The 12,034-nt window shown below is 42.6% G+C and overlaps 1 protein-coding gene across 10 annotated transcripts in view; it reads right to left on the minus strand.

The window, feature by feature from the left end:
- PUM1 (pumilio RNA binding family member 1) overlaps nt 1-12,034 on the minus strand; it is an 83,598-nt gene that overhangs the window by 70,677 nt on the left and 887 nt on the right. For all 10 annotated transcript variants that reach the window (XM_074562672.1, XM_074562669.1, XM_074562673.1 and 7 more), the window contains exon 2: nt 8,171-8,544. In XM_074562672.1, the coding sequence (XP_074418773.1) occupies nt 8,171-8,533 (363 nt within the window). In that variant the 5' untranslated portion in view covers nt 8,534-8,544. The remainder of the gene's footprint in view (nt 1-8,170; nt 8,545-12,034) is intronic.

Consider the following 12,034-nt stretch of genomic DNA (forward strand, 5'->3'; position numbering starts at 1 on the left):
GGGGAAGCCCCCTAAACTTATCTGCCACCCTGGCAAACAAAAGCAGGGGCAAGGGCCGGGCGCTGGGACCACAAATCCATGGGAAGCGCTCACTCCCTGGTCTCTGCTGATGCTGGTCGTGCTCCCGGCAAGCCTGGAGGGAGCCATCCGACAATTTAAGCTCTGCACAAGCTTGATGGGACCAAGCTCCTCACCTTGCTATGGCACCACTTGTTTTGCTTTTCTGGTCCTGCAGAGTAACATTGGAAATCGTGTCACTATTACACATGTTGGGATAGATCCAAGTGTTCTGACTTCCCAGCTCCTAAGATGAATAGCGTTACTTTGGTTCTGGGAGAAGACAAGAGATGAGAGGTTCCAAGTTTGCACTGGCACATTAGGGGTGCTGCACCTCATAAGTGTGATTATTACTTGGATATTTCTTTATTTTTAACTCATGTGCACTCTGCAAGTGTGAAAAGGCAAGTGCCATGTAACGTTTCCGTCTATTAGGCCTCCACATTTTAAGTCTCACTCAATTTGTAATAGGAAAAAAAAAATCTACAAAATTTTTATATTTTCTAGTAAAACATTCCTCAAAAAATGTCAACATTACTACAAGAACACTGGGATTGAGGCATCAAGAATAAGAAATATCAAAAACATTCCAGCTGCTGCCTAAAAAAAACACCATTAGAATGTTGAGGAGGACAAAAAAAAAATATATATAGCTGGTTGAGCAGCCTAAATACTTTGTAGCACTTGATTTATACACTCACAAGTTGTTAAAGCCTCTTAAATTAACCAAAGGTTTACAAATTTCAGATGGAAACAAATGCCTCCTACTCAGCTGTGGGAGACTATCAGCATTTGTCTTGTTTGAACAGCTCGCATAGCACGTTATTTAAAAACTATCTACCCTGCGTGCATACACACAAACACATATATAGTATCTAGGAGAGGGGAGAAAAAAAAAAAAAAGGTATTTACCAGCTGACAATAAGACAAGCACCACACAGTGTCAACCACAGGCTTGCCACTAACGACTAGATCCAGGGTTAAAATATGTTGTTCCATCAACTGATTACAGCACTATTTTTAGTCCTCTCCTATAACAATAGTGGGTAAAGAAAGAATGTGAAGTCACAAGTATTAGACAGGATTAGGTGGTTTAACTACTATTTTTGTAGTGAAGGATTCATCATTAGAATTGCTACTACCATTAGCATTCGAAGCAAAAAGCTATTGAAATTGCAGATTGGCTAATGCTTTACATGGCATTTAGCCAAGATGATTAATGATTCAGGGTACAGAAATAAATGCAAGAAAGGCAGCCTTTCAGAATGGCTCGGCTTAGTTAGCTAATTATGTTTTTCCTCAGATTTTATTCACTGAGGGAAGTGCTTCATTAATGTGGAATTTAGGTTAGCCTGCGATGTCTCGGGCACATATTGCTGGGGTGCAAACTTCCAAAATATTGGATTACAGAAGAAGCAACCTTCGTTTTGCCCTTCCAGAGCTGGCAATACCTTGGGAAAACCATCTTCTGCTTCCCAGGTGCGTGTCTCGATCAAGGGTTTCGCACAAGCACTCAGGGTTACACCAAGATCTGGCTCATTTCACTCTGGGAAGGCTTTTTTCCTTTCACTCCACCCCTACTCTGACCTTCCGAGGTTTAAATTCAGAGGGAAAAAGGTGTAAAGAAGGGACACAGCAATGTCTCATTCCAGTGCCAAGCTCAGTACTTCTGTCAGAAACAACCGCGAGTGGCCCCACGCCACACCAACTGCTGGCAGCAGGGCCAAGGGCTAATTTGACGGTTTAATAACAGTCAAGTTTCACCTCAGCACAGAATCAAGGTCTGAAGCGCAGCTTCATTACAGGGTAAGTAACATGGCCAGATGCTCCCAATAAAAACAACTGTCCTAGAACAAAAGTTACCCTTAACAAAGGAAGAGGAGTAACACGATATCTGAGAGCAGATCACTTGACGGGAGGGAGCGCAGCATCACATGATATCGCACACAAAGGGAAGTTTGTTCATCGCAGACCCGCAAGATCATCATTCAGTGAAGACAGCTTTAAAATTGTCTCAGCATACACCTAAAAGCAAGTTTTCAGACACAGGCAACACTAGATTCAACGCTCTGGAAGAGCTCTTTGTAAAGGAGATTTCCAGCTAGCAGTCAAAATTAACTCTGTCGGTTTGCAAGGAAGAAGGTCCCGTGGATGGATTATAGGGCTTGTGACTTATGTAAAGTTTCACCCATTTACAAAACCCTACGAGTCTCACAACCTGTTCTGCAGAGGCACGGATAGATCACACCAACTCAGCAAACCACAAGAGAGCTGATAAGGGGAAGGCAAAGTTGGAGAGAGGGAAGAAAACAAGCAGAAGCTATGCTCGAACACAGCTCTATTCAAAACACGCTTGGGTGCAATACATTAACTGAAAGACTTGAAGTCTTCTTGAAGTATTGAAATGCGCAAATTCAATAGTGTGAAAACGTCTGTGCTCTTCCCGAGGAAGCAGCACAGCAAGGAAGCAGGCCGCAAAGGGGATACACCACAGAGAAATGCCGAAGCCAGCACATCAGGTTGCTTGTGCAATTTCAGCTACAGCCAGGTATCTCCCAGTGGCCTGTCAGGGACAGCAGAACCTACAGATTCAGAAGAAGCAAATTCTTAAATTAACTGTCTGAAAATTTCAGGTTTTTTTTTTCTCCCCCATAAAGGAGAAGGATTTTCTAGTACCCAACCTTAAACATCCAACTTAGCCAAATCTACTCGTGCTCCTTCTATCTCAGCAGAAATTTTCAAAGGGCAATGTAAAGCAGAAAACTAAATTAAATGTTCTGATTCCCCTCCCCCAGGATAACCCTTTACTACAGAGAAACCTCTGCAAAACAAATCAGCCAAACTAGACATTTCATCTCAGCACGGAATTATGTTCTAAATTATCTGGGTATCAAGTTAGCACAGCCATTTCAGCATCAACGTAAGAAAAGTCTTAACTCATTCACCATGATACAAGAAGTACCCATGAAAATTCAACTGATTTAATGAAACATACATCAGAAAACAATCTTCAAGAACAGAGCCACGTGTGCTACCACATGATGTATGTGATTAAAGACTTGCGCCATGCCTTCAACTCTAGCACAGACAACGAGCCAGATTATTTGGACCACAGGGACCCTCATACAATAGATGCTTTCTACCAGATCAGGAAATCTCTGCCCTGAAGAGATAACTGTCACTTAAATGGGATTTCACTTCGGAAGAACGAACACTAGGGCTTCTGCTTCCTCAGCTTCCATGATCTTTTTAGAGGACCTTGCCACGACTTTAAGGCAAACTCTGGTCATGGTGCCTGCCAACGGGCACAAAACATAGAACAGAATCATAGAATTGCCCAGGTTGGAAGGGACCTTTCAGATCATTGAGTCCAACCATCAACCTAAATCTGACAAAACCCACCACTAAACCATATCTCTAAGCACTATGTCTACCCGGCTTTTAAATACCCCCCAGGGATGGTGCCTCAACCCCTTCCCTGGGCAGCCTGTTCCAATGCTTCATAACACTTTCAGTGTAAAATTTTTCCAAATATCCAGTCTAAACCTCCCCTAGCGCAACTTGAGGCCATTTCCTCTTGTCCCATTGCCTGTTCCTTGGGAGAAGAGATTGACTCCCCCAGCTACCCCCTCCTTTCAGGGAGCTGCAGAGAGCAAGAAGATCTGCCCCCTCAGCCTCCTTTTCTCCAGGCTGAACACCCCCAGCTCCCTCAGACACTCGTATAAAACTTATTCTCCAGACCCCTCACCAGCTTCATCAAACAACATCAAATCCAGACACTTTTCACAGCAGCAAGCAGCGTAGTTTGAGCAGCTGTGCTCTAGAAGAGCAGCTGCCAGGAGAATTACCTTCTCTCTCCACTTCAATTCAAGTTCCCAGTTAAGAAGCTGCATGGTCACATTGCCAAAAGGCAAATCTGAGCATAAAATCCAGTCCCAGCCCTGTTGCTCTCACTATTCTTCCCCAACTATATGTGAAAAATTCCCCACATTCAACAAGACGATCCCTGCAGAGTTCTATTGTCTCAAATTATTAATTAAACATGCTCTCAAAGAAAGCAAATGCCTAAAATCATTTGCTTCTACTAAGCAACTCCCATATTACCCTAACTGCAATTCAGACAGTCTAAGTATAACCATTCACTGTAATTCAGAAGGGACCACCACCAAAGAAACTCTCTCTTCACTCCAGTTCAAGAACATACATGCATGCACAACCCACAAGGGACCCCATCCCAGAAAACCCAGCCAATTTTCCTAAAAACCTGCTCAGTGATGATAACTTGTCCCGGCTGAATATCTCAACTGTCTTTTTCATTCCCCTCAGGAGCAGTAAATGGCTGTTTGGATTTATAATGAGATACGCAACCTTCCATAACCGAGACAAATCCAACCTAGGCCATTACTCGTCAGGAGTCATCTTGTACCTCCCTCTTCACCCACCTACCTGAAGTTCTGATCTCTACCCGTTTTTTTTTGGAGGCTAAACAGCATAAACACACCCTAGTGCAGCGAGCGTAACTGTCTGCCCAAACAGCTTGAAGAGTAATCAGGCATCGCAGGTGAAAACCAGCCTAAACCTCTTCAGTCTGAATCTTAGAATTACTGGTGGACATCGACACTCAAACCTCATCTTGCTGCTTTTTGTGGGTAAAAAGAGAAGACTACATTTTGCAGTCAAGACCCAGCTGATGGAAGTGTCTTCCATTTAAAGTTTGGTAATTAAGTATTTGTAGCTGCAGAACAGCTGGAAGTTTGTTTAGGAGTTCAGAGATTCCAATCTAGGGGGGAAAAAAAAAAAAAGTCCCATTTCAGCATTGTTTCAGTGTCTGCAAGAACAATTTATAATATATGCTATTTGTGGGGATGGCGTATCTTTGATACCTAAATATGCAAAATGACAGTAGCATCTTTAATTGCTGAATTTTCTATAAAAACGTGCCCTCTTGGCGCCTTCTGTAGAAGGGAAAAATGCAAAGGGAAAAGAAAGTTTCTAGGTAAAATACAAAAAGAACCAACATTCTCCTACTGTTTGCAACAAGAGGACACTATCTACTTCCTTGCGAGCAGAGAAACTTTTTCTTAAGTCACCCCTAGTAAAGCCATTCACAGCTAAATTCTCAGAGCTGCTAGTCCAAGTACGAACAAACGAGAAGGAGGAAGAGCCAGTACAATAAAAAAATGAAAAGCAAGGATCCTGTAAATAAGTTCTGACTCACAACACTCTTAGCTATTTAATAACACATGATGAAATACTATCATTTGGTAAAAATCACTGGAGTATTTATTATCACCAACAGACGCAGATAGATGTCTGTCTACATACGTAACGAAGAAGAAACTGGGATTTAACAATTAAAAAAAATCCCTCTACCTTTAATTACGACCTCCCAAGCTCTAGGCAGGCATTAACCTATATTACCCTATAATTATTTTTTCTGACTTCCCATTATCTTTTAGCTACTGAGCTTCCTAACCAGTCTTCAAGGCAACAAGGCAAGGGCCCTCGCTGCACTATCTTTGAAAGCCTACAATCAAAAGCGCAGTAATGCAAGTGTATCTATAAGAAATGGAGACTCAGCAGACATCCATAATGACTCCCCACCTCCCTGCATGTCCCAGCACTTCCTTCCACTGCTATTCTTGCAGGATAAATTCAATTTTACCCCGGTTAAGCCCAAACTGAATTAAATCATTTTGTATGCATAAGGCTAGTTCTTGCTCCAAGGAATTTATAATTTAAGAAGCAAATGCAGAGGTGGCCAAAAAGTCAAGAAGAATGACAGTATCAGGATTACATATACCCTGCATTCTGCTTCCTATGAGTAAAACCCCGAGGCAAACAGAGAACCGTGGAAAAAGAGACACTCAAGAAAGGCTGAAGCAATAAACACACAGATACAGCTGCCCAGCAATCCCTGGAGTACACGGTATCAAAGAAGACACATGAGAAAAGGGTTACTGCCCCATCTCCGAGTTGATTTTGAAGAAATTAAACACAAAGATTGGTTTAAAGACACATACTGAGCGCAAAACATCAAGACTATGTGACAAATACATTATAGCCAACACAAAAACCACCAGGAAGTAGAACAGATAAAGTCCCAACGTTAATTACATTATAGGGGGTATTTCTTGAGCTTCCCATCACAGAACACAAGGGAGAAAAACAGAGAAAGCATCACCCAGAACCTTGTGAGCTCAACCCCACAGGTATATCTTGTCCATTCTCAGAAGTGTTCTGCCTCCAAAGAATACACGCATTATTTTTTAAAAGTTTATTTAAACTTGTATAAGCTAACAAGTTTTTCTTTCATTAAGTGGTACATTTATTAGTACCATTTCATTCCAGAAGTTACTGAAGAAAATCAAGGGGAGAAAGAGCAACACATCTACTGACATCGGGGCAAGTCCCTGGTAAGAGGCAGGATTCTTTTCTTCGAGTGGAAGTTTAAGTCTTCTGGTGATTGAAGAACGCAGTAAAAAAGTTCAAACATCAGTGGAATTTTTAATGACTGCAGGATTTGTGTATCCCATCCCTACCCCCTCCCCATCTCCAGTGAGTGCTGTTGTCTTTCAGGGGTTTTCAGAGAAAGGAAGATGAAAGTATGAGTTGGAAGATTAAAAAAAAAAATTAAAAAAACACAAGAATTTTATGACATTCATCTTAATTCATAAAGTCGTCTTTCCAAAATATGTCCAAAAAACAAGTTTCTGCCTAAACATCTCCACACCAGACCACACGACAGCTTTTATTTGAGAAACCTAAAAGTTGCAGCCTTTCAGTAAGAAATTTGTGCTTACTGTTTGTACACAACTTAGAGCGCGTTACGATCTCTCCACTGATGTCTCTTGAAACAAGTTTTACATTTAGTGACTGAAAACTTGGGATAGTTAACAGAAAAATTACATCTCATTTCAACGCAGTTATTTCCTTTAAAGTGATCACTAAATACTATGTTTCCACATAAGGGAATAACTACTATATTCTCCGAGCTGCTTAGTTCATATTGCAGTATTTTATGCGATTTTTTTCTTCCAGAACAGATTAAGAGGGCACTTGGGTTTACTTCTTTGTTGATGTACACACTGACTTCAGTGAGGTTGCAAAATTCACTGCAATGTTTGCTTTTAAATGGCCTGGATGACAACACATCCCCTGGGGAGGCACAGCAGAGGAACAAGGGCTCGTTCGCTTTTTATTTGAAAAACTAGAGGCAGGAGATATTTATAAAGGTTGCAAAAGCTTTGTGTCTGCTGCTCCGACAGTATGTGCGGAAATCATTCGTTTTTAAAATGTGCTTACGTTTAAGTTCTGCTCCTTTAGCAGAGGAAGCACATCTTCTTTGACGAGTTACTTACAGGTCACAGCCAGAAAGCCAGAGTGAGTCATGCACTCATAACTCGCAGCACATCTGACAATGCAACTACTGAAAAGACTTCTAGTAAACACTACTGCCGAGACACGGTTTGGCCCACTACCCTTTTAGAAACGTTAAGTCACTGTAAGAAGTTAGCTGTGTTTCTAAAAGCACTGTTTCATGACATTCTTAAGGCTGTTCTCTTCTCAGTTCGGCTAAGCACATCAGCAGCACCTTCCCCTCCCAATCAGAACCAGAAAAACCCAAACGCAAAACAAACAAGCAAAGAAACCCAGGAAAACACGTTACCAGCAGCTTCCAGAACTGTGTTTTTCAATATTGGGAATGGTAAAAGCTCAACCTACATGCATTGGCAGTTTTGTAATACCATTACATAAGAATTATTTAACTACAGCAACAGATTTGAAAAGCAGCAGCAGTCACTGCTACGCTGGTCCACACATCCAAAAAAAAAAAAGAAAATCAATAAAGGGAATGATAAATTTTGCAAACATGCATTTGACTGTCACAGAGAGTGGACTGGGATTTCAACACCCTCAAGAGCAGAAACGTTTCACGCTTATAGCTACCAAGGCACTGCAATCCTGAAAAGAGAAAACAACAGGTACAACCGTCGCCATTCCAACCACACAATAACCAGCGGAAGCTTTAAAAAGTGTCATTAAAAGCATCTATCACAAGCCCGATGCGTTCACGTGTTGAGTTTGGAAACATGGAACTTTTATTTTTTACCTGATGTTCTGCATGAATGTTATCCCCAGTAGGCCAGCGATGTTTGCTGTTATTATAGCCGCCTCCACCACTTCCTCCTCCCCCAAGCTGCTCACCATGCTGCCTCTGGAAGAAGTAATCCACCATAGCGTCGTCCTGAGAGCGGCCTGCAACTCCTATGGATCCGGGAACAGGACTGGAGTGTGTCCCTGCTGCAAGCGCCTGATTTGCAGCCGGCTGTTGCTGAGCCTGGGACCCTGTTCCAGATGTCAATACAACAGGCATGTTGGGATTAGCTGTATCTTGAGCGTGCTGTTTCAGGTGGGGGCTGAACGAGTCCTGCCAGAGTACTGCTTTTCTCTTCAAAACACACGCAACGCTCATTCCACCAACACCTACGGGGGGGGGTGAGGGGAGGGGGGAGAGACAGCGAGAAAGAGAGAGGGAAAAGAAAACATGAAATCCTTACAGCTTCAGCTTTCCATATTAAATAACACACCCATCTTGTGACTGGCAGGGAAACATCGCAATGCCAAATCTGACTCCTTTTAACACAGTTATTCGCTCCGTGAACCTAGCAACTAAAATATCATATGAAAATGCACACTGCCCAAAAATCCCACGTTTTCTGCTGCACAGTGTTATCAGTATACACAAGATTCACATAAGGTGCCCATTACACTGAAATCAGAATGCCAATTTATGCCATGGACAAATCACCGACTGGAGCGCGGCTACAGAACACTGCTAGAAAAAAGCCCCCCAAAAACCCAGCGGAACGCAAATTACACCATCAGTGCCTGCCGTGCTTGTTTACACCCGACAAATTACGAGGCAGATCTTCAATCAATACACGAGTTACACTGTATCACGATGTATTCACTCGGTCACATAAAACATCAAGGCAACAGTGGGTTGGGTTGGTTGTTTGTTTTTTTTTTTCCAACTACAAACTTAAAATGCTGGATTTCTCCTTACACAGTGAATTAAGTCCCAAACACAACGTGCACTCTTCCTGCAAACTCAGAAGCTGACTTCGGTCATGAGATGGTAAAACACATGGAATGTTTGATATGAGATTCCCTGGAGAAAAAGCAGCTAACCTCTCGGTGCCCGGGATCTCGGGAGAACCTTCCAGAGCCGGAGCAGCCAGCAGTGCCGGTCCTGCTCTCGCTGGCACCACGGGAAAGCTGGACCAGTCACAGAAACCGTCCAACACTGAAAACACCCCAAACGCTTTGCATACACCCAAAATCATCTGCGTGCAGGACATAACAGGCAGACTAGGCTCACAGCAACTCACTAATTTACTCTCCCCCCTAAGCGTTTCGATAGCATCCCAGCAGCACAAAACCACACAAGTTTGTTATTTTGTTTAAGACAATATTATCAGCTGATCCCGAGAGCAATAAATGCACTAATGTGTGAACTGAGAAGTGTTTTCCCCCATTATGTAACGCTCAGCCAACGCAGAGCAAAATCGAATTTGTTTTTGAAGACATAGTATAGTCTGAATTATTATTATTTTTCAAAAAGATTGATAGTTTATGGCTTCGGTTACCTAAACGCAACCCCACAAATACCACAGAGAGTTAGAAGGATGAAACCGGGGGCAGTTCAGCCCGTGCAGCCGCCCGGCCCAGCTGCATACCAGCACGGGAACGCTTTTACTCCTGTACCTTGGTGGCTGGAAACCTTGGCCCCGGTCCTGCCAGCAGCTCCCCAGGCCTGAAAGGCGGCTCTGTTTCCTCTCTGCTCATCAGAATAGTTCTGAACAACAGTCAACTACTACAAGCAACTTCCAAGAACAATTTTCTAACAGCAGAGAAAGTTGACACACACACACAAAAAAATAATCCAAGTCCTATCTTTGATCAAGCTTCCTCAAGTTTGTCCCATTAATTGAGACCAGCGTTAACATTCAGAAGAAAATGACTGTAAGAACTGAAGAGATAAGATTTCTTTTTTTAATTGCACCTACAACACGCATTTGTTGACACACACACCCTGAGCCTCCGCGGTCACGTAAACAAGCAACTCTGCAAGGCTTTTTATACATACGGAGGCCTTCACAGCTTAAACACCAGTAAGATTTAACAGAACTAACTCCTCTGTCTTTCAAAAAGTCTGGAAATCACTACCTTCCCCAAACACTTCACAAAACACCGCGACAACCGCCTGGTATCGCTAAACCTTCACTGATTTTTAAGAATACAATACTACAACTTAATGGCATTTTCCAGTTAGTTTTCCTTTAATAAACATCATCAAAATCCTTCAGTAACATGAAAGGAAGCACAAAGCTGCTCTGTGCAAGAAGGGAAAAAAAAAAAAGTGATTACTGGTAAGAAATTCCCATATCACCAAGTTGCGGTGTATATTCATGGCAGAGACTGAAATCTACGCTGAGCCTATGAAAGGTTACAAGTTAGCTCAGTTATTTAAACAAAAAAATATAAAGATACTATGAAGCCACAGAAAGTTTCAAGTATTTATATACTGTGACAACCCCCGTTTCCAGTGGAAATACCCCAAGGTACAAAGTTGAGAGTAGAAGTCTGCACAGCCACAACAGCCTCTTTCAAAAGGCAGCGGGTTTGACTTGCACGCAGATTGTTAAAAATTGCGTTAGTATAAAAATGGGGGGGGGGGGGCCTGAGACTAAAAAGAAAAAAAAAAAAATCTCAATTGAGGTAGTATGAAGATCCGCAGAAGTGTCTCCTGCTCCCAGACGCTTCCTCTTTCGTCTGACACAGAGGAGGCAGCTCCAAACACCAGAGGAAAACTTGGCAAAGGCGACATTTTGCGAGGGAGCAAAGGGGAAAGGAGCATTCTGGGTAGTTCAAGTTTAGTTCCGAGCCGTGTTTTTATAGAAATGCGGCGGTAAACGCAGCGGACAGCTGAATCCTGTCATTCAAAGCACACACAGCATCAGAAATACGGCGAGTCACCTCCACAACGCACATTTATTAGCTGCAAGACTCGCCGCTGCTAATGGCTACTACGGCCCTTCTCGTTCCCAAACCCTTCGTAAAAATCCACAATAAACTTTTCCCAGATAAACCATTTGCTGGGAAGAATTCTGTATTTACGCACAAAGGCTTCCACGCTGCTACCATGCGCTCAAAGCGGACAATTTTCCTTCTCCCTTGCGGAAAACACAGCATGTAAATAAACCGCTCCGTGTCATCATTACAAGCAAAATACTTTAGATTATGGGATGTTCCACAAGGAACAAAAAAAACAAACTTCGGAGACATCCCCCAAGCAAGTTTTAAGCACAAGCGGCGGGGCCGGCGAATAAAGCAGCTTTAATCCGCCGAGAGCACAGCTACGCGTGCCGAGCTTTGCCGCTCCTGGTCAATATGCCTCTAAAAATAACAGACAATATTCCTCCCCACCCCCAAAAAAAAAATAAAAAAAATTAAGGCAGCAGAAGATGTGCGTTTCAAAAAGTTCAACGAGAAGAGTTTGGGTTGGGTGGTGGTTGGTTTTTTTTGGAAAGTTAGGGTGGAAATTCGAGCACAGCCATTGTTCGGGAGCTCTGTGGCCTACCAGAACTTTTAACGCGAAACCTTGTGTTTTCCTGAAAACCTGGGGAAACGCAGCAGGAAACGGGGTAAATCGATCCCCGTCCCCATTGCTCAAACCAGCGTTAAAATACCTAAATAAATAGCATAAATGCTACCCCCACCCCCCACCCCCCTCCGGCTTCATAAAGGAAATTCCTTACTCATGATCTGTCTAATAAAAATCTCTGCTCGGGACAAAGTTATTAAACATTGACCAAAAAAAAAAAATTTTAAAAAAAAAAATCGAGTTTTTCCTCAGCTTGGGGCAAGAGACAGACTCTCATAAGTTTGCAATTAAAAAGGGCCAAACGCT

The sequence above is a fragment of the Larus michahellis genome, chromosome 19 (assembly GCF_964199755.1).
Source record: "Larus michahellis chromosome 19, bLarMic1.1, whole genome shotgun sequence".
NCBI classification, from domain to species: domain Eukaryota; kingdom Metazoa; phylum Chordata; class Aves; order Charadriiformes; family Laridae; genus Larus; species Larus michahellis.